Raw genomic sequence first — 22,369 nt, 5'->3', positions numbered from 1 at the left:
TGCTAATAAGCTGGCAAGAAGTTGCATAGCAACAGCATCAACGTCCGGTAGACAGGCGAAACGCTAGTGCGCACAGCTGGAAGGATAACGTTGGTTTACAGTATACTAAAATGAACTAATAGTATATAGTATGTAGTATATAGTATGTAGTATGGGTATTAGAACACAGCTCTAGTCTCTAGACCTATAGACTAATAGTATGTAGTATATAGTGTGTAGTATGTAGTATATAGTATGTAGTATATAGTATATAGTATGTAGTATATAGTATGTTAGTATGGGTGTTAGAACACAGCTCTAGTCTCTAGACTTATAGACTAATAGTAGTATGTAGTATATAGTATGTAGTATGTAGTATACAATGTGTTAGTATGGGTATTAGAACACAGCTCTAGTCTCTAGACCTATAGACTAATAGTAGTATGTAGTATATAGTATGTAGTATGTAGTATACAATGTGTTAGTATGGGTGTTAGAACACAGCTCTAGTCTCTAGACCTATAGACTAATAGTATATAGTATGTAGTGTATATTATGTAGTATATAGTATACAGTATGTTAGTGTGGGTATTAGAACACAGCTCTAGTTTATAGACCTATAGACATAGTATATAGTATATAATATGTAGAATATAGTATATAGTATGGGTATTGGAACACAGCTCTAGTGATGATGGTGTGGATCATTCCAGGTCCGACACGGGCCCCCCCTCCTGATGACATGGTGCGGTCCAGGGCCCCCCCTCCAGAAGGAGTGGTCCAGTCCAGCATATCTAACTCAGAAAGCCCCTCCCACAACATCAAGGATATGATCAAACAGTACCAACACCCACCTAACCCTGCACCCAGCCAGCCTGCACACACACACAGGTAACACACACACACACACACACACAAACACACACACACACACACACACACAGGTAACACACACACACACACACACAGGTAACACACACACACACACACACACACAGGTAACACACACACACACACACAGGTAACACACACACACTCACAGGTACCACAGTAAATGTTAAAAACCTGATGTGGATATGGGGCAGTATTTTCACGGCCGGATGAAAAAATTTACCCGATTTCAACAGGTTACTACTCTGGCCCAGAAATGAGAATATGCATATTATTAGTAGATTTGGATAGAAAACACTCTGAAGTATCTAAAACTGTTTAAATGGTGTCTGTGAGTATAACAGAACTCATATGGCAGTCAAAAACCTGAGAACAATCCAACCAGGAAGTTTGACCTCACATGGTTGTAGTCATTTCAAATGATGTTCTGTCTAAACTACAGTGTCTGTGATGTCATATTGCACTTCCTAAGGCTTCCACTAGATGTCAACAGTCATTAGAACCTTGTTGAAGGCTTCTACAATGCAATTTGATTGAATAATACCCGGCACAGTAAGTGGTCGGGCTGGAGTCATTGACTTACCTCGCGCGCTCACGAAGGATTAGCCATTTTTCCTTTTCTTCTGTAATGAATCTGCTATTGTCCGGTTGGAATATTATCGAAATTCTACGTTAAAAATGCCCTAAAGATTGATTGTGAACATGGTTTGACATGTTTCTACAAACGCTGAGGGAACTTTATAACTTTTCGTCGACGGTGGATAGATGCATTTTGGAATGGTGATCTGGACCCGCCATCAAAACGGATTTATTTCTACATAAATTATGGACTTTATCGAACAAATGAACATTTCTTGTGGAAGTGGGAGACCTTCCGAGTGCATTCAGCCGAAGATCAACAAAGGTAAGATAATATTTTTAACATATTTCAGCGTTTTGTGGATGCCGTGGCTGGACGGCTAACTGAATAGCTTGGGGCTCAGTACTCAGAATATTGAACAATGTGCTTTTTACGTAAAGTTATTTTGAAATCTGACAAAGCGTTTGCATAAAAGAATAGTTCATCTATATTTCTTTAATTAATTGTTATATATTTTGTCAACGTTTATGATGAGTATTTCCGTAAATTATGGTGCACATTCACCGGATATTTTGGGGTGAATACATTTTCTGAACATCACGCGCCAATGTAAAATGTTTTTTGGGATATAAATATGAACTTGATGGAACAAAAAATGCATGTATTGTCTAACATAATGTCCTAGGAGTGTCATCTGATGAAGATCGTCAAAGGTTAGTGCATAATTTTAGCTGGTTTTGTGCTTTTGGACGGCTACCCTTGCTTGGAAAATGGCTGTGTTGTTGTTTTTTTTGCTGTGGTGGTATCCTAACATAATCTAATGTTTTGCTTTCGCTGTAAAGCCTTTTTGGAAATCGGACAATGTGGTTGGATTAAGGAGAAGTGTATCTTTAAAATGGTGTAAAATAGTCGTATGTTTGAGAAATTGAAATGATTGGATTTTTGAGGTTTTGTATTTCGCGCTACGCTGTTCCATTGGTATCGGAACGTCTGTCCTCAACAGGTTTTAATGTGTGTGTGTGTGTGTGTGTGTGTGTGTGTGTGTGTGTGTGTGTGTAGGAAGGGGGAGGGGAAGATGTTTGTGAAGAAGCCGGACCCTCATGATGAAGCCATGTATATCCTGAAAGACCAGATGGCCAACCCACCACCACAGGTACACACACACACACACACACACACACACACACACACACACACACACACACACACTGTGCACACTCACACACACACACTGTGCACACTCACAGGTACACGCACACACAGTCTCTCTCTCTCTCTCTCTCTCTCTCTGTCTCTCTGTCTCTCTTTCTCTCTCTCTCTCTCTCTCTTTTTCTCTCTCTCTTTCTCTCTCTCTGTCTGTCTCTCTGTCTCTCTGTCTCTCTCTCTCTCTCTCTCTCTCTCTCTCTCTCTCTCTCTCTCTCTCTCTCACAGAAGTCTTTCTCTCCGGCGGCGCCTCGGGAACCAAGGGAGGAGGGTGGATCCAAAGTCACCAAGGCAACCAAACCCCGCCCACCTGCCCTAGCCGACTCCCACAGCAGCCCCCTCCCCCCACCAGGTCAGAACCAGACCTGAACTAGAACAAGACGTGAACTAGAACAAGACGTGAACTAGAACCAGACCTGAACTAGAACCAGACTTGAACTAGAACCAGACCTGAACTAGAACCAGACCTGAACTAGAACAAGAACCAGACCTGAACTAGAACCAGACCTGAACTAGAACAAGACGTGAACTAGAACAAGACTTGAACTAGAACTAGAACCAGACCTGAACTAGAACCAGACCTGAACTAGAACAAGACGTGAACTAGAACCAGACCTGAACTAGAACCAGACTTGAACTAGAACCAGACCTGAACTAGAACAAGACGTGAACTAGAACCAGACCTGAACTAGAACCAGACTTGAACTAGAACCAGACCTGAACTAGAACCAGACCTGAACTAGAACAAGAACCAGACCTGAACTAGAACCAGACCTGAACTAGAACCAGACCTGAACTAGATCCTGAACTAGAACCAGACCTGAACTATAACTAGAACCAGATCTGAACTAGAACCAGACCTGAACTAGAACCAGACCTGAACTAGAACTAGAACCAGACCTGAACTAGATCCTGAACTAGAACCAGACCTGAACTAGAACTAGAACCAGATCTGAACTAGAACCAGACCTGAACTAGAACTAGAACCAGACCTGAACTAGAACTAGACCTGAACTAGAACCAGACCTGAACCAGAACCAGATCTGAACTGAACCAGACAATTTTCATTGTTGTAGAAAAACCAATCAGTGTTTGTGTGTGTGTGTGTGTGTGTGTGTGTGTGTGTGTGTGTGTGTGTGTGTGTGTGTGTGTGTGTGTGTGTGTGTGTGTGTGCGTGTGTGTGTGTGTGTGTGTGTGTGTATATATAGTGTCCAGAGAGCTGCCTGTAGAGGAAGAGACCAGCCAGACCCAACTTCACCACAGGAGCAGTGAAGAACACTACACTTACACCAACACACCCTGGAAGATTTACCTGAGGAAAGAGGTACACACACTAACACACCCTGGGAGATTTACCTGAGGAAGGAGGGGCCCACACTAACAGTAGCGTAGCGTAGCGTGGATGGAGGTACACACACTAACACTAGCGTAGCGTAGCGTGGATGGAGGTACACACACTAACACTAGCGTACCGTAGCGTGGATGGAGGTACACACACTAACAGTAGCGTAGCGTAGCGTGGAAGGAGGTACACACACTAACAGTAGCATAGCGTAGCGAGGAAGGAGGTACACACACTAACAGTAGCGTAGCGTAGCGTAGCGTGGAAGGAGGTACACACACTAACAGTAGCGTAGCGTAGCATAGCGTGGAAGGAGGTACACACACTAACAGTAGCGTAGCGTAGTGTAGCGTAGAGTGGAAGGAGGTACACACACTAACAGTAGCGTAGCGTAGCGTGGAAGGAGGTACACACACTAACAGTAGCGTAGCGTAGCGTTGAAGGAGGTACACACACTAACAGTAGCATAGCGTAGCGTGGAAGGAGGTACACACACTAACAGTAGCGTAGCGTAGCATAGCGTGGAAGGAGGTACACACACTAACAGTAGCGTAGCGTAGTGTAGCGTAGAGTGGAAGGAGGTACACACACTAACAGTAGCGTAGCGTAGCGTGGAAGGAGGTACACACACTAACAGTAGCGTAGCGTAGCGTAGCATGTAAGGAGGTACACACACTAACAGTAGCGTAGCGTAGCGTGGAAGGAGGTACACACACTAACAGTAACGTAGCGTAGCGTAGCGTGGAAGGAGGTACACACACTAACAGTAGCGTAGCATAGCGTAGCGTAGCGTGGAAGTAGGTACACACACTAACAGTAGCATAGCGTAGCGTAGCGTGGAAGGAGGTACACACACTAACAGTAGCGTAGCGTGGAAGGAGGTACACACACTAACAGTAGCGTTGCGTAGCGCAGCGTAGCGTGGAAGGAGGTACACACACTAACAGTAGCGTTGCGTAGCGCAGCGTAGCGTGGAAGGAGGTACACACACTAACAGTAGCGTAGCGTAGCGTTGAAGGAGGTACACACACTAACAGTAGCATAGCGTAGCGTGGAAGGAGGTACACACACTAACAGTAGCGTAGCGTAGCATAGCGTGGAAGGAGGTACACACACTAACAGTAGCGTAGCGTAGTGTAGCGTAGAGTGGAAGGAGGTACACACACTAACAGTAGCGTAGCGTAGCGTGGAAGGAGGTACACACACTAACAGTAGCGTAGCGTAGCGTAGCATGTAAGGAGGTACACACACTAACAGTAGCGTAGCGTAGCGTGGAAGGAGGTACACACACTAACAGTAACGTAGCGTAGCGTAGCGTGGAAGGAGGTACACACACTAACAGTAGCGTAGCATAGCGTAGCGTAGCGTGGAAGTAGGTACACACACTAACAGTAGCATAGCGTAGCGTAGCGTGGAAGGAGGTACACACACTAACAGTAGCGTAGCGTGGAAGGAGGGACACACACTAACAGTAGCGTAGCGTGGAAGGAGGTACACACACTAACAGTAGCGTTGCGTAGCGCAGCGTAGCGTGGAAGGAGGTACACACACTAACAGTAGCGTTGCGTAGCGCAGCGTAGCGTGGAAGGAGGTACACACACTAACAGTAGCGTAGCGCAGCGTAGCGTGGAAGGAGGTACACACACTAACAGTAGCGTAGCGCAGCGTAGCGTGGAAGGAGGTACACACACTAACAGTAGCGTAGCGCAGCGTAGCGTGGAAGGAGGTACACACACTAACAGTAGCGTAGCGCAGCGTAGCGTGGAAGGAGGTACACACACTAACAGTAGCGTAGCGCAGCGTAGCGTGGAAGGAGGTGTACTGTATCAATAAGTCATGGTCCTTCAAGCCAAATAGGAACAATTAAATGAATTGTTTGTCCGAGCAAAGAGCTCAGGACAGAACAATAGTTTTATATTCTATTCCAAGTCCTCATCTTGTCCATGTTGATGTTGTGGTCCTGTAGGTGTTCTACCCTAAAGACAACTTCAACACTCCTCTGCTGCTGGACCTGCTGTTCAGACAGATAGTCCATGACACCTTCTCAGAGGCCTGCATCCGCATCACTCAGGAGGAGAGGATCACGATGAAGGCTCTGTTTGGTACCAAACCGTTAGAACCTTTAGAACCACCACACCACAACCAACCGTTAGAACCTTTAGAACCACCACACAACACCACAACCCACCATTATAACCACCGCACCACACCATAAACCACTAGAAAACACCGTCAAGCCACCACAAAACACCACAAACCCCCGTCATCCCACCACAAAACACCATGAACCCACCATTATAACCACCACACGACACCATAAACCACCGTTAGAACCACCACAAAACACTGCAATCCGCAAAACACCATCAAACCACCACAAAACACTGCAATCCGCAAAACACCATCAAACCACAACAAACCACTACAAAACACCATCAAACCACCACAAAACACCATCAAACCACAACAAACCACTACAAAACACCATCAAACCACCACAAACCACCATCAAACCACAACAAACCACAACAAAACACCATCAAACCACAACAAACCAAAACAAAACACCATCAAACCACCACAAAACACCATCAAACCACAACAAACCACAACAAAACACCATCAAACCACAACAAACCACAACAAAACACCCTCAAACCACCAAAAAACACCATCAAACCACAACAAAACACCATCAAACCACAACAAACCACAACAAAACACCATCAAACCATCACAAAACACCATCAAACCACAACAAACCACAACAAAACACCATCAAACCATCACAAAACACCATCAAACCACAACAAACCACAACAAAACACCATCAAACCACCACAAAACACCATCAAACCACAACAAACCAAAACAAAACACCATCAAACCACCACAAAACACCATCAAACCACAACAAACCACAACAAAACACCATCAAACCACAACAAACCACAACAAAACACCCTCAAACCACCAAAAAACACCATCAAACCACAACAAACCACAACAAAACACCATCAAACCACAACAAACCAAAACAAAACACCATCAAACCATCACAAACACCATCAAACCACAACAAACCACAACAAAACACCATCAAACCACCACAAAACACCATCAAACCACAACAAACCACAACAAAACACCATCAAACCACAACAAAACACCATCAAACCACAACAAACCACAACAAAACACCATCAAACTATCACAAAACACCATCAAACCACAACAAACCACCACAAAACACCATCAAACCACAACAAAACATCACGAAAAATCTCAAACCACCGTGAAACACCACAAACTATTATAACAATCATTACTCTGTGTGTGTGTGTGTGTGTGTGTGTGTGTGTGTGTGTGTGTGTGTGTGTGTGTGTGTGTGTGTGTGTGTGTGTGTGTGTAGTGGAGAACCAGGTGGGCCAGGATGGCGGCACACAGGACGAGAGTCTGAAGAAGAAAATCGTGACGACGGCCAGAGACTCCTGGGAAATATATTTCTCACGACTCTTCCCTGCCTCGGTGAGTGTGTGTGTGTGTGTGTGTGTGTGTGTGTGTGAGCCTATATACCATAGCTATATCTGGGGAAGCTCCACCCAGAACACCAAACCGGGTCCAGCGACTGGCAACACAACCCATTACGCCATTCAAGGTCGCTAGCTGTTGGGTTGAGGTCGCTAGGTGCTGGGTTGAGGTCTCTAGGTGTTGGGTTGAGGTCTCTAGGTGTTGGTCTCTAGGTGTTGGGTTGAGGTCACTAGGTGTTGGGTTGAGGTCTCTAGGTGTTGGGTTGAGGTCTCTAGGTGTTGGTCTCTACGTGTTGGGTTGAGGTCTCTAGGTGTTGGGTTGAGGTCTCTAGGTGTTGGTCTCTAGGTGTTGGGTTGAGGTCTCTAGGTGTTGGGTTGAGGTCTCTAGGTGTTGGTCTCTAGTGTTGGGTTGAGGTCTCTAGGTGTTGGGTTGAGGTCTCTAGGTGTTGGTCTCTAGGTGTTGGGTTGTGGTCTCTAGGTGTTGGGTTGAGGTCTCTAGGTGTTGGTCTCTAGGTGTTGGGTTGAGGTCTCTAGGTGTAGGTCTCTAGGTGTTGGGTTGAGGTCTCTAGGTGTTTGGTTGAGGTCGCTAGGTGTTGGGTTGAGGTCTCTAGGTGTTGGGTTGAGGTCTCTAGGTGTTGGTCTCGAGGTGTTGGGTTGTGGTCTCTAGGTGTTGGTTGAGGTCTCTAGGTGTTGGTCTCTAGGTGTTGGGTTGAGGTCTCTAGGTGTTGGGTTGAGGTCTCTAGGTGTTGGGTTGAGGTCTCTAGGTGTTGGTCTCTACGTGTTGGGTTGAGGTCTCTAGGTGTTGGGTTGAGGTCTCTAGGTGTTGGTCTCTAGGTGTTGGGTTGAGGTCTCTAGGTGTTGGGTTGAGGTCTCTAGGTGTTGGTCTCTAGGTGTTGGGTTGAGGTCTCTAGGTGTTGGGTTGAGGTCTCTAGGTGTTGGTCTCTAGGTGTTGGGTTGTGGTCTCTAGGTGTTGGGTTGAGGTCTCTAGGTGTTGGTCTCTAGGTGTTGGGTTGAGGTCTCTAGGTGTTGGGTTGAGGTCTCTAGGTGTTGGGTTGAGTTCTCTAGGTGTTGGGTTGAGGTCTCTAGGTGTTGGGTCGAGGTCTCTAGGTGTTGGGTTGAGGTCTCTAGGTGTTGGGTTGAGGTCTCTAGGTGTTGGGTTGAGTTCTCTAGGTGTTGGGTTGAGGTCTCTAGGTGTTGGGTCGAGGTCTCTAGGTGTTGGGTTGAGGTCTCTAGGTGTTGGGTTGTGGTCTTTAGGTGTTGCGTTGAGGTCTCTAGGTGTTGGTCTCTAGGTGTTGGGTTGAGGTCTCTAGGTGTTGGGTTGAGGTCTCTAGGTGTTGGGTTGAGGTCTCTAGGTGTTGGGTTGAGGTCTCTAGGTGTTGGTCTGTAGATGTTGGGTTGAGGTCTCTAGGTGTTGGGTTGAGGTCTCTAGGTGTTGGTCTCTAGGTGTTGGGTTGAGGTCTCTAGGTGTTGGGTTGAGGTCTCTAGGTGTTGGGTTGAGGTATCAAGGTGTTGGGTTGAGGTCTCTAGGTGTTGGGTTGAGGTCTCTAGGCGTTGGGTTGAGGCCTCTAGGTGTTGGGTTGAGGCCTCTAGGTGTTGGGTTGAGGTCGCTAGGTGTTGGGTTGAGGTCTCTAGGTGTTGGTCTCTAGGTGTTGGGTTGAGGTCTCTAGGTGTTGGTCTCGAGGTGTTGGGTTGTGGTCTCTAGGTGTTGGGTTGAGGTCTCTAGGTGGTGGTCTCTAGGTGGTGGGTTGAGGTCTCTAGGTGTTGGGTCGAGGTCTCTAGGTGTTGGGTTGAGGTCTCTAGGTGTTGGGTTGTGATCTCTAGGTGGTGGGTTGAGGTCTCTAGGTGTTGGGTCGAGGTCTCTAGGTGTTGGGTTGAGGTCTCTAGGTGTTGGGTTGTGGTCTCTAGGTGTTGGGTTGAGGTCTCTAGGTGTTGGGTTGAGGTCTCTAGGTGTTGGTCTCTAGGTGTTGGGTTGAGGTCTCTAGGTGTTGGGTTGAGGTCTCTAGGTGTTGGGTCGAGGTCTCTAGGTGTTGGGTTGAGGTCTCTAGGTGTTGGGGTTGTGGTCTCTAGGTGTTGGGTTGAGGTCTCTAGGTGTTGGTCTCTAGGTGTTGGTTGAGGTCTCTAGGTGTTGGGTTGAGGTCTCTAGGTGTTGGGTTGAGGTCTCTAGGTGTTGGGTTGAGGTCTCTAGGTGTTGGGTTGAGGTCTCTAGGTGTTGGTCTCTAGGTGTTGGGTTGAGGTTTCTAGGTGTTGGGTTGAGGTCTTCTAGGTGTGTCTATAGGTGTTGGGTTTGAGGTCTCTAGGTGTTGGGTTGAGGTCTCTAGGTGTTGGGTTGAGGTCTCTAGGTGTTGGGTTGAGGTCTCTAGGTGTTGGGTTGAGGCCTCTAGGTGTTGGGTTGAGGTCGCTAGGTGTTGGGTTGAGGTCTCTAGGTGTTGGTCTCTAGGTGTTGGGTTGAGGTCGCTAGGTGTTGGGTTGAGGTCTCTAGGTGTTGGGTTCAGGTCTCTAGGTGTTGGTCTCTTGGTGTTGGGTTGTGGTCTCTAGGTGTTGGGTTGAGGTCTCTATGTGTTGGTCTCTAGGTGGTGGGTTGAGGTCTCTAGGTGTTGGGTTGAGGTCTCTAGGTGTTGGGTTGAGGTCTCTAGGTGTTGGTCTCTAGGTGTTGGGTTGTGGTCTCTAGGTGTTGGGTGAGGTCTCTAGGTGTTGGTCTCTAGGTGTTGGGTTGAGGTCTCTAGGTGTAGGTCTCTAGGTGTTGGGTTGAGGTCTCTAGGTGTTGGGTTGAGGTCGCTAGGTGTTGGGTTGAGGTCTCTAGGTGTTGGGTTGAGGTCTCTAGGTGTTGGTCTCTAGGTGTTGGGTTGAGGTCTCTAGGTGTTGGTCTCTAGGTGTTGGGTTGTGGTCTCTAGATGTTGTGTTGAGGTCTCTAGGTGTTGGTCTCTAGGTGTTGGGTTGAGGTCTCTAGGTGTTGGGTTGAGGTCTCTAGGTGTTGGGTTGAGGTCTCTAGGTGTTGGTCTCTAGGTGTTGGGTTGAGGTCTCTAGGTTTTGGGTTGAGGTCTCTAGGTGTTGGGTTGAGTTCTCTGGGTGTTGGGTTGAGGTCTCTAGGTGTTGGGTCGAGGTCTCTAGGTGTTGGGTTGAGGTCTCTAGGTGTTGGGTTGTGGTCTCTAGGTGTTGCGTTGAGGTCTCTAGGTGTTGGTCTGTAGGTGTTGGGTTGAGGTCTCTAGGTGTTGGGTTGAGGTCTCTAGGTGTTGGGTTTGAGGTCTCTAGGTGTTGGTAGGTCTCGAGGTGTCTGCTAGGTGTTTGGGTTGAGGTCTCTAGGTGTTGGGTTGAGGTCCTCTAGGGGGTTGGTCTCTGTGTTTGGTTTGAGGTCTCTAGGTGTTGGGTTGAGGTCTCTAGGTGTTGGGTTGAGGTATCAAGGTGTTGGGTTGAGGTCTCTAGGTGTTGGGTTGAGGTCTCTAGGTGTTGGGTTGAGGCCTCTAGGTGTTGGGTTGAGGCCTCTAGGTGTTGGGTTGAGGTCGCTAGGTGTTGGGTTGAGGTCTCTAGGTGTTGGTCTCTAGGTGTTGGGTTGAGGTCTCTAGGTGTTGGGTTGAGGTATCTAGGTGTTGGTCTCGAGGTGTTGGGTTGTGGTCTCTAGGTGTTGGGTTAAGGTCTCTAGGTGTTGGTCTCTAGGTGTTGGGTTGAGGTCTCTAGGTGTTGGGTTGACGTCTCTAGGTGTTGGTCTCTAGGTGTTGGGTTGTGGTCTCTAGGTGTTGGGTTGAGGTCTCTAGGTGTTGGTCTCTAGGTGTTGGGTTGAGGTCTCTAGGTGTAGGTCTCTAGGTGTTGGGTTGAGGTCTCTAGGTGTTGGGTTGAGGTCGCTAGGTGTTGGGTTGAGGTCTCTAGGTGTTGGGTTGAGGTCTCTAGGTGTTGGTCTCTAGGTGTTGGGTTGAGGTCTCTAGGTGTTGGGTTGAGGTCTCTAGGTGTTGGGTTGAGGTCTCTAGGTGTTGGGTTGAGGTCTCTAGGTGTTGGGTTGAGGTCTCTAGGTGTTGGGTTGAGGTCTCTAGATGTTGGGTTGAGGTCTCTAGGTGTTGGGTTGAGGTCTAAAGGTGTTGGGTTGAGGTCTCTAGATGTTGGGTTGAGGTCTCTAGGTGTTGGGTTGAGGTCGCTAGGTGTTGGGTTGAGGTCTCTAGGTGTAGGTCTCTAGGTGTTGAGCTGAGGTCTCTAGGTGTTGGGTTGAGGTCTCTAGGTGTTGGGTTGAGGTCTCTAGGTGTTGGGTTGAGGTCTCTAGTGTGTTGGGTTGAGGTCTCTAGGTGTTGGGGTGTGAGGGTCTCTAGGTGTTGGGTTGAGGTCGCTAGGTGTTGGGTTGAGGTCTCTAGGTGTTGGGTTGAGGTCTCTAGGTGTTGGGTTGAGGTCTCTAGGTGTTGGGTTGAGGTCTCTAGGTGTTGGGTTGAGGTCTCTAGGTGTTGGTCTCTAGGTGTTGGGTTGTGGTCTATAGGTGTTGGGTTGAGGTCTCTAGGTGTTGGTCTCTAGGTGTTGGGTTGTGGTCTCTAGGTGTTGGGTTGAGGTCTCTAGGTGTTGGGTTGAGGTCTCTAGGTGTTGGGTTGAGGTCTCTAGGTGTTGGTCTCTAGGTGTTGGTCTCTAGGCTGTGGGTTGAGGTCTCTAGGTGTTGGGTTGAGGTGTCTAGGTGTTGGGTTGAGGTCTCTAGGTGTTGGTCTCTAGGTGTTGGGTTGTGGTCTCTAGATGTTGGGTTGAGGTCTCTAGGTGTTGGTCTCTAGGTGTTGGGTTGAGGTCTCTAGGTGTTGGGTTGAGGTCTCTAGGTGTTGGGTTGAGGTCTCTAGGTGTTGGTCTCTAGGTGTTGGTCTCTAGGTGGTGGGTTGAGGTCTCTAGGTGTTGGGTTGAGGTCTCTAGGTGTTGGGTTGAGGTCTCTAGGTGTTGGTCTCTAGGTGTTGGGTTGAGGTCTCTAGGTGTTGGGTTGAGGTCTCTAGGTGTTGGGTTGAGGTCTCTAGGTGTTGGGTTGAGGTCTCTAGGTGTTGGGTTGAGGTCTCTAGGTGTTGGGTTGAGGTCTCTAGATGTTGGGTTGAGGTCTCTAGGTGTTGGGTTGAGGTCTAAAGGTGTTGGGTTGAGGTCTCTAGATGTTGGGTTGAGGTCTCTAGGTGTTGGGTTGAGGACTCTAGGTGTTGGGTTGAGGTCTCTAGGTGTTGGTCTCTAGGTGTTGGGTTGAGGTCTCTAGGTGTTGGGTTGAGGTCTCTAGGTGTTGGTCTCTAGGTGTTGGGTTGAGGTCTCTAGGTGTTGGGTTGAGGTCTCTAGGTGTTGGGTTGAGGTATCAAGGTGTTGGGTTGAGGTATCCAGGTGTTGGGTTGAGGTCTCTAGGTGTTGGGTTGAGGTCGCTAGGTGTTGGGTTGAGGTCTCTAGGTGTAGGTCTCTAGGTGTTGAGCTGAGGTCTCTAGGTGTTGGGTTTGAGGTCTCTAGGTGTTGGGTTGAGGTCTCTAGGTGTTGGGTTGAGGTCTCTAGGTGTTGGGTTGAGGTCTCTAGGTGTTGGGTTGAGGTCTCTAGGTGTTGGGTTGAGGTCTCTAGGTGTTGGTCTCTAGGTGTTGGGTTGTGGTCTCTAGGTGTTGGGTTGAGGTCTCTAGGTGTTGGTCTCTACGTGGTGGGTTGAGGTCTCTAGGTGTTGGGTTGAGGTCTCTAGGTGTTGGGTTGAGGTCTCTAGGTGTTGGGTTGAGGTCTCTAGGTGTTGGTCTCTAGGTGTTGGGTTGTGGTCTCTAGGTGTTGGGTTGAGGTCTCTAGGTGTTGGTCTCTAGGTGTTGGGTTGAGGTCTCTAGGTGTAGGTCTCTAGGTGTTGGGTTGAGGTCTCTAGGTGTTTGGTTGAGGTCGCTAGGTGTTGGGTTGAGGTCTCTAGGTGTTGGGTTGAGGTCTCTAGGTGTTGGTCTCTAGGTGTTGGGTTGTGGTCTCTAGGTGTTGGGTTGAGGTCTCTAGGTGTTGGACTCTAGGTGTTGGGTTGAGGTCTCTAGGTGTTGGGTTGAGGTCTCTAGATGTTGGGTTGAGGTCTCTAGGTGTTGGACTCTAGGTGTTGGGTTGAGGTCTCTAGGTGTTGGGTTGAGGTCTCTAGGTGTTGGTCTCTAGGTGTTGGGTTGAGGTCTCTAGGTGTTGGGTTGAGGTCTCTAGATGTTGGGTTGAGGTCTCTAGGTGTTGGGTTGAGGTCTCTAGGTGTTGGGTTGAGGTCTCTAGGTGTTGGTTGAGGTCTAGTGTTGGGTTGAGGACTCTAGGGTTGTGGGTTGAGGTCTCTAGGTGTTGGTCTCTAGGTGTTTGGGTTGAGGTCTCTAGGTGTTGGGTTGAGGTCTCTAGGTGTTGGTCTCTAGGTGTTGGGTTGAGGTCTCTAGGTGTTGGGTTGAGGTCTCTAGGTGTTGGGTTGAGGTATCAAGGTGTTGGGTTGAGGTATGCAGGTGTTGGGTTGAGGTCTCTAGGTGTTGGGTTGAGGTCTCTAGGTGTTGGGTTGAGGTCGCTAGGTGTTGGGTTGAGGTCTCTAGGTGTAGGTCTCTAGGTGTTGAGCTGAGGTCTCTAGGTGTTGGGTTGAGGTCTCTAGGTGTTGGGTTGAGGTCTCTAGGTGTTGGGTTGAGGTCTCTAGGTGTTGGGTTGAGGTCTCTAGGTGTTGGGTTGAGGTCGCTAGGTGTTGGGTTGAGGTCTCTAGGTTTTGGGTTGAGGTCTCTAGGTGTTGGGTTGAGGTCTCTAGTGTTGGGTTGAGGTCTAGGTGTTGGTCTCTAGGTGTTGGGTTGAGGTCTCTAGGTTTTGGGTTGAGGTCTCTAGGTGTTTGGTCTCTAGGTGTTGGGTTGAGGGTCTCTAGGTGTTTGGGTTGAGGTCTCTAGGTGTTGGGTTGAGTTCCTCTAGGTTGTTGGGTTGAGGTCTCTAGGTGTTGGTCTCTAGGTGTTGGGTTGAGGTCTCTAGTTGTTGGTTGAGGTCTCTAGGTGTTGGGTTGAGGTCTCTAGGTGTTGGTCTCTAGGTGTTGGGTGTGGTCTCTAGGTGTTGGGTTGAGGTCTCTAGGTGTTGGTCCTCTAGGTGGTTTGGGTTGTGGTCTCTAGGTGTTGGGTTGAGGTCTCTAGGTGGTGGGGTTGAGGTCTCTAGTGTTGGGTGAGGTCTCTAGGTGTTGGTCTCTAGGTGTTTGGTCTCTAGGTGGTGGGTTGAGGTCTCTAGGTGTTGGGTTGAGGTCTCTAGGTGTTGGGTTGAGGTCTCTAGAGATGTTGGTCTCTAGGTGTTGGGTTGTGGTCTCTAGGGTGGTTGAGGTCTCGTAGGTGTTGGTCTCTAGGTGTTAGGGTTGAGTCCTCTAGGTGTTGGGTTGAGGTCTCTAGGTGTTGGGTTGAGGTCGCTAGGTGTTTGGGTTGAGGTCTCTAGGTTTTGGGTTGAGGTCTCTAGGTTTGGTCTCTAGGTGTTGGGTTGAGGTCTCTAGGTGTTGGGTTGAGGTCTCTAGGTGTTGGGTTGAGGTCTCTAGGTGTTGGGTTGAGGTCTCTAGGTGTTGGGTTGAGGTCTCTAGGTGTTGGGTTGAGGTCTCTAGGTTGTTGGGTTGAGGTCTCTAGGTGTTGGGTGAGGTCTAAGGTTTGGGTTGAGGTCTCTAGATGTTGGGTTGATGGTCTCTAGGTGTTGGGTTGAGGGTCGCTAGGTGTTGGGTTGAGGTCTCTAGGTGTTGGTCTCTAGGTGTTGAGCTGAGGTCTCTAGGTGTTGGGTTGAGGTCTCTAGGTGTTTGGGTTGAGGTCTCTAGGTTTTGGGTTGAGGTCTCTAGGTGTGGTGTTGAGGTCGCTAGGTTGTGGGTTGAGGTCTCTAGGTGTTGGGTTGAGGTCTCTAGGTGTTTGGGTTGGTCTCTAGGTGTTGGGTTGAGGTCTCTAGGTGTTGGGTTGAGGTCTCGTGTTGGGTTGAGGTCTCTAGGTGTTGGGTTGAGGTCTTAGGTGTTGGGTTGAGGTCTCTAGGTGTTGGGTTGAGGTCTCTAGGTGTTGGGTTGAGGTATCAAGGTGTTGGGTTGAGGTATGCAGGTGTTGGGTTGAGGTCTCTAGGTGTTGGGTTGAGGTCTCTAGGTGTTGGGTTGGGTCGCAGGTGTTGGGTTGAGGTCTTAGGTGTAGGTCTCTAGGTGTTGAGCTGAGGTCTAGGTGTTTGGTTGAGGTCTCTAGGTTTGGTTGAGGTCTCTAGTGTTGGGTTGGTCTCTAGGTGTTGGGTTGAGGTCTCTAGGTTGGGTTGAGGTCGCTAGGTGTTGGGTTGAGGTCTCTAGGTGTTGGGTTTGAGGTCTCTAGGTGTTGAGTTGAGGTCTCTAGGTGTTGGGTTGAGGGCTCTAGGTGTTGGGTTGAGGTCTCTAGGTGTTGGGTGTCTAGGTGTTGGGTTGTGGTCTCTAGGTGTTGGGTTGAGGTCTCTAGGTGTTGGGTTGAGGTCTCTAGGTGTTGGGTTGAGGTCTCTAGGTGTTGGTCTCTAGGTGGTGGGTTGAGGTCTCTAGGTGTTGATTTGAGGTCTCTAGTGTTGGTTGAGGTCTCTAGGTGTTGGGTTGAGGTCTCTAGGTGTTGGGTTGAGGTCTCTAGGTTTTGGGTTGAGGTCTCTAGGTGTTGGGTTGAGGTCTCTAGGTGTTGGTCTCTAGGTGTTGGGTTGAGGTCTCTAGGTGTTGGGTTGAGGTCACTGGGTGTTGGGTTGAGGTCTCTAGGTGTTGGGTTGGAGGTCTGTAGTGTTGGTTGAGGTCTCTAGGTGTTGGGTTGATGTCTCTAGGTGTGGTCTCCAGGTGTTGGGTTGTGGTCTCTAGGTGTTGGGTTGATGTCTCTAGGTTTTGGGGCTCTAGGTGGTGGGTTGAGGTCTCTAGGTGTGATTGAGGTCTCTAGGTGTTGGGTTGAGGTTCTCTAGGTGTTGGTCTCTAGGTGTTGGGTTGAGGTCTCTTAGGTGTAGGTCTCTAGGTGTTGGGTTTGAGGTCTCTAGGTGTTGGGGTTGAGGTCGCTAGGTGTTGGGTTGAGGTCTCTAGGTGTTGGGTTGAGGTCTCTAGGTGTTGGTCTCTAGGTGTTGGGTTGAGGTCTCTAGGTGTTGGGTTGAGGTCTAAAGGTGTTGGGTTGAGGTCTCTAGATGTTGGGTTGAGGTCTCTAGGTGTTGGGTTGAGGTCGCTAGGTGTTGGGTTGAGGTCTCTAGGTGTAGGTCTCTAGGTGTTGAGCTGAGGTCTCTAGGTGTTGGGTTGAGGTCTCTAGGTGTTGGGTTGAGGTCTCTAGGTGTTGGGTTGAGGTCTCTAGGTGTTGGGTTGAGGTCGCTAGGTGTTGGGTTGAGGTCTCTAGGTGTTGGGTTGAGGTCTCTAGGTGTTGGGTTGAGGTCTCTAGGTGTTGGGTTGAGGTCTCTAGGTGTTGGGTTGAGGTCTCTAGGTGTTGGGTTGAGGTCTCTAGGTGTTGGGTTGAGGTCTCTAGGTGTTGGGTTGAGGTATCAAGGTGTTGGGTTGAGGTATGCAGGTGTTGGGTTGAGGTCTCTAGGTGTTGGGTTGAGGTCTCTAGGTGTTGGGTTGAGGTCGCTAGGTGTTGGGTTGAGGTCTCTAGGTGTAGGTCTCTAGGTGTTGAGCTGAGGTCTCTAGGTGTTTGGTTGAGGTCTCTAGGTGTTTGGTTGAGGTCTCTAGGTGTTGGGTTGAGGTCTCTAGGTGTTGGGTTGAGGTCTCTAGGTGTTGGGTTGAGGTCGCTAGGTGTTGGGTTGAGGTCTCTAGGTGTTGGGTTGAGGTCTCTAGGTGTTGAGTTGAGGTCTCTAGGTGTTGGGTTGAGGGCTCTAGGTGTTGGGTTGAGGTCTCTAGGTGTTGGTGTCTAGGTGTTGGGTTGTGGTCTCTAGGTGTTGGGTTGAGGTCTCTAGGTGTTGGGTTGAGGTCTCTAGGTGTTGGGTTGAGGTCTCTAGGTGTTGGGTTGAGTCTCTAGTGTGGCTGGGGTTGAGGTCTCTAGGTGTTGATTTGAGGTCTCTAGGTGTTGGGTTGAGGTCTCTAGGTGTTGGGTTGAGGTCTCTAGGTGTTGGGTTGAGGTCTCTAGGTTTTGGGTTGAGGTCTCTAGGTGTTGGGTTGAGGTCTCTAGGTGTTGGTCTCTAGGTGTTGGGTTGAGGTCTCTAGGTGTTGGGTTGAGGTCACTGGGTGTTGGGTTGAGGTCTCTAGGTGTTGGGTTGAGGTCTTTAGGTGTTGGGTTGAGGTCTCTAGGTGTTGGGTTGATGTCTCTAGGTGTTGGTCTCCAGGTGTTGGGTTGTGGTCTCTAGGTGTTGGGTTGAGGTCTCTAGGTTTTGGGCTCTAGGTGGTGGGTTGAGGTCTCTAGGTGTTGATTTGAGGTCTCTAGGTGTTGGGTTGAGGTCTCTAGGTGTTGGTCTCTAGGTGTTGGGTTGAGGTCTCTAGGTGTAGGTCTCTAGGTGTTGGGTTGAGGTCTCTAGGTGTTGGGTTGAGGTCGCTAGGTGTTGGGTTGAGGTCTCTAGGTGTTGGGTTGAGGTCTCTAGGTGTTGGTCTCTAGGTGTTGGGTTGAGGTCTCTAGGTGTTGGGTTGAGGTCTCTAGGTGTTGGTCTCTAGGTGTTGGGTTGTGGTCTCTAGATGTTGGGTTGAGGTCTCTAGGTGTTGGTCTCTAGGTGTTGGGTTGAGGTCTCTAGGTGTTGGGTTGAGGTCTCTAGGTGTTGGGTTGAGGTCTCTAGGTGTTGGGTTGAGGTCTCTAGGTGTTGGGTTGAGGTCTCTAGGTGTTGGTCTCTAGGTGTTGATTTGAGGTCTCTAGGTGTTGGGTTGAGGTCTCTAGGTGTTGGGTTGAGGTCTCTAGGTGTTGGGTTGAGGTCTCTAGGTGTTGGGTTGAGGTCTCTAGGTGTTGGGTTGAGGTCTCTAGGTGTTGGGTTGAGGTCTCTAGATGTTGGTTGAGGTCTCTAGGTGTTGGGTTGATGTCTCTAGGTGTTGGGTTGAGGTCTCTAGGTGTTGGTCTCTAGGTGTTGGTTTGAGGTCTCTAGGTGTTGGGTTGAGGTCTCTAGGTGTTGGGTTGAGGTCTCTAGGTGTTGGGTTGAGGTCTCTAGGTGTTGGTCTCTAGTGTTTGGGTTGAGGTCTCTAGGTGTAGGTCTCTAGTGTTGGGTTGAGGTCTCTAGGTGTTGGGTTGAGGGTCGCTAGGTGTTGGGTTGATGGTCTCTAGGTGTTGGGTTGAGGTCTCTAGGTGTTCGTCTCTAGGTGTTGGGGTTGAGGTTCTAGGTGTTGGGTTGAGGCTCTAGGTGTTGTGTGTTGTATGGTCTCTAGGGTTGGGTTGAGGTCTCTAGGTGTTGGGTTGAGGTATCAAGGTGTTGGGTTGAGGTCTCTAGGTGTTGGGTTGAGGTCTCTAGGTGTTGGTCTCTAGTGGTGGGTTGAGGGTCTCTAGGTGTTGGGTTGAGGTCTCTAGGTGTGGGTTGAGGTCTCTAGGTGTTGGGTTGATGGTCTCTAGGTGTTGGGTTGAGGTCTCTAGGTGTTGGGTTGAGGTCTCTAGGTGTTGGTCTCTATGGTGTGGGGTTGAGGTCTCTAGGTGTTGGGTTGAGGTCTCTAGGTGTTGGGTTAGAGGTCTCTAGGTGTTGGGTTGTGGTCTCTAGGTGTTGGGTTGAGGTCTCTAGGTGTTGGGTTGAGGTCTCTAGGTGTTGGGTTGAGGTCTCTAGGTGTGGTCTCTAGGTGGTGGGTTGAGGTCTCCTAGGTGTGATTTGAGGTCTCTAGGTGTTGGGTTGAGTTCGTCCTAGGTGTTGGGTTGAGGTCTCTAGGTGTTGGGTTGAGGTCTCTAGTTTTGGGTTGAGGTCTCTAGGTGTTGGGTGAGGTCTCTAGGTGTTGGTCTCTAGGTGTTGGGTTGAGGTCTCTAGGTGTTGGGTTGAGGTCACTAGGGGTTGGGTTGAGGTCTCTAGGTGTTGGTTGAGGTCTCTAGGTGTTGGGTTGAGGTCTTTAGGTGTTGGGTTGATGTCTCTAGGTGTTGGTCTCCAGGTGTTGGGTTGTGGTCTCTAGGTGTTGGGTGAGGTCTCTAGGTTTTGGGCTCTAGGTGGTGGGTTGAGGTCTCTAGGTGTTGATTTGAGGTCTCTAGGTGTTGGGTTGAGGTCTCTAGGTGTTGGTCTCTAGGTGTTGGGTTGAGGTCTCTAGGTGTAGGTCTCTAGGTGTTGGGTTGAGGTCTCTAGGTGTTGGGTTGAGGTCTCTAGGTGTTGGGTTGAGGTCTCTAGGTGTTGGGTTGAGGTCTCTAGGTGTTGGTCTCTAGGTGTTGGGTTGAGGTCTCTAGGTGTTGGGTGAGGTCTCTAGGTGTTGGTCTCTAGTGTTGGGTTGAAGTCTCTAGATGTTGGGTTGAGGTCTCTAGGTGTTGGTCTCTAGGGTTGGGTTGAGGTCTCTAGGTGTTGGGTGAGGTCTCTAGGTGTTGGGTTGAGGTCTCTAGGTGTTGGGTTGAGGTCTCTAGGTGTTGGTCTCTAGGTGTTGATTGAGGTCTCTAGGTGTTGGGTTGAGGTCTCTAGGTGTTGGGTTGAGGTCGCTAGTGTTGGGTTGAGGTCTTAGGTGTTGGGTTGAGGTCTCTAGGTGTTGGGTTGAGGTCTCTAGGTGTTGGGTTGAGGTCTCTAGATGTTGGGTTGAGGTCTCTAGGTGTTGGGTTGATGTCTCTAGGTGTTGGGTTGAGGTCTCTAGGTGTTGGTCTCTAGGTGTTGGGTTGAGGTCTCTAGGTGTGGGTTGAGGTCTCTAGGTGTTGGGTTGAGGTCTCTAGGTGTTGGGTTGAGGTCTCTAGGTGTTGGTCTCTAGGTGTTGGGTTGAGGTCTCTAGGTGTAGGTCTCTAGGTGTTGGGTTGAGGTCTCTAGGTGTTGGGTTGAGGTCGCTAGGTGGGTTGAGGTCTCTAGGTGTTGGGTTGAGGTCTCTAGGTGTTCGTCTCTAGGTGTTGGGTTGAGGTCTCTAGGTGTTGGGTTGAGGTCTCTAGGTGTTGGGTTGAGGTCTCTAGGTGTTGGGTTGAGGTCTCTAGGTGTTGGGTTGAGGTATCAAGGTGTTGGGTTGAGGTCTCTAGGTGTTGGGTTGAGGTCTCTAGGTGTTGGTCTCTAGGTGGTGGGTTGAGGTCTCTAGGTGTTGGGTTGAGGTCTCTAGGTGGTGGGTTGAGGTCTCTAGGTGTTGGGTTGAGGTCTCTAGGTGTTGGGTTGAGGTCTCTAGGTGTTGGGTTGAGGTCTCTAGGTGTTGGTCTCTAGGTGGTGGGTTGAGGTCTCTAGGTGTTGGGTTGAGGTCTCTAGGTGTTGGGTTGAGGTCTCTAGGTGTTGGGTTGAGGTCTCTAGATGTTGGGTTGAGGTCTCTAGGTGTTGGGTTGAGGTCTCTAGGTGTTGGGTTGAGGTCTCTAGGTGTTGGTCTCTAGGTGTTGGGTTGAGGTCTCTAGGTGTTGGGTTGAGGTCTCTAGGTGTTGGGTTGAGGTCTCTAGGTGTTGGGTTGAGGTATCAAGGTGTTGGGTTGAGGTATGCAGGTGTTGGGTTGAGGTCTCTAGGTGTTGGGTTGAGGTCTCTAGGTGTTGGGTTGAGGTCGCTAGGTGTTGGGTTGAGGTCTCTAGGTGTAGGTCTCTAGGTGTTGAGCTGAGGTCTCTAGGTGTTGGGTTGAGGTCTCTAGGTGTTGGGTTGAGGTCTCTAGGTGTTGGGTTGAGGTCTCTAGGTGTTGGGTTGAGGTCTCTAGGTGTTGGGTTGATGTCGCTAGGTGTTGGGTTGAGGTCTCTAGGTGTTGGGTTGAGGTCTCTAGGTGTTGGGTTGAGGTCTCTAGGTGTTGGTCTCTAGGTTTTGGGTTGAGGTCTCTAGGTGTTGGGTTGAGGTCTCTAGGTGTGGGTTGAGGTCTCTAGGTGTTGGGTTGAGGTCTCTAGGTGTTGGTCTCTACGTGTTGGGTTGAGGTCTATAGGTGTTGGGTTGAGGTCTCTAGGTGTTGGTCTCTAGGTGTTGGGTTGAGGTCTCTAGGTGTTGGGTTGAGGTCTCTAGGTGTTGGGTTGAGGTCTCTAGTTGTTGGTCTCTAGGTGTTGGGTTTGTGGTCTCTAGGTGTTGGGTTGAGGTCTCTAGGTGTTGGTCTCTAGGTGGTGGGTTGAGGTCTCTAGGTGTTGGGTTGAGGTCTCTAGGTGTTGGGTTGAGGTCTCTAGGTGTTGGTCTCTAGGTGTTGGGTTGTGGTCTCTAGGTGTTGGGTTGAGGTCTCTAGGTGTTGGTCTCTAGGTGTTGGGTTGAGGTCTCTAGGTGTAGGTCTCTAGGTGTTGGGTTGAGGTCTCTAGGTGTTGGGTTGAGGTCGCTAGGTGTTGGGTTGAGGTCTCTAGGTGTTGGGTTGAGGTCTCTAGGTGTTGGTCTCTAGGTGTTGGGTTGAGGTCTCTAGGTGGGTTGAGGTCTTTAGGTGTTGGTCTCTAGGTGTTGGGTTGAGGTCTCTAGGGGTTGGGTTGAGGTCTCTAGGTGTTGGGTTGAGGTCTCTAGATGTTGGGTTGAGGTCTCTAGGTGTTGGGTTGAGGTCTCTAGGTGTTGGGTTGAGGTCTCTAGGTGTTGGTCTCTAGGTGTTGGGTTGAGGTCTCTAGGTGTTGGGTTGAGGTCTCTAGGTGTGGTCTCTAGGTGTTGGGTTGAGGTCTCTAGGTGTTGGGTTGAGGTCTCTAGGTGTTGGGTTGAGGTCTCTAGGTGTTGGTCTCTAGGTGTTGGGTTGAGGTCTCTAGGTGTAGGTCTCTAGGTGTTGGGTTGAGGTCTCTAGGTGTTGGGTTGAGGTCGCTAGGTGTTGGGTTGAGGTCTCTAGGTGTTGGGTTGAGGTCTCTAGGTGTTGGTCTCTAGGTGTTGGGTTGAGGTCTCTAGGTTTTGGGTTGAGGTCTCTAGGTGTTGGTCTCTAGGTGTTGGGTTGTGGTCTCTAGGTGTTGGGTTGAGGTCTCTAGGTGTTGGTCTCTAGGTGTTGGGTTGAGGTCTAGGTGTTGGGTTGAGGTCTCTAGGTGTTGGGTTGAGGTCTCTAGG

At 49.5% G+C, this 22,369-nt stretch overlaps 1 protein-coding gene across 1 annotated transcript in view; it reads left to right on the top strand.

Annotated features, from left to right (window-relative positions):
- The window catches only part of myo15aa (myosin XVAa), a 197,368-nt gene that overhangs the window by 138,656 nt on the left and 36,343 nt on the right, over positions 1–22,369 (top strand). The window contains exons 37-42 of the mRNA XM_029747703.1: positions 693–870; positions 2,510–2,603; positions 2,882–3,005; positions 3,862–3,977; positions 5,962–6,097; positions 7,408–7,523. Of these exons, the coding sequence (XP_029603563.1) occupies positions 693–870; positions 2,510–2,603; positions 2,882–3,005; positions 3,862–3,977; positions 5,962–6,097; positions 7,408–7,523 (764 nt within the window). The remainder of the gene's footprint in view (positions 1–692; positions 871–2,509; positions 2,604–2,881; positions 3,006–3,861; positions 3,978–5,961; positions 6,098–7,407; positions 7,524–22,369) is intronic.

Source organism: Salmo trutta, unplaced genomic scaffold, assembly GCF_901001165.1.
Source record: "Salmo trutta unplaced genomic scaffold, fSalTru1.1, whole genome shotgun sequence".
Taxonomy (NCBI): Eukaryota; Metazoa; Chordata; class Actinopteri; order Salmoniformes; family Salmonidae; genus Salmo; species Salmo trutta.
This window is presented reverse-complemented; position numbering and strand designations above follow the sequence as displayed.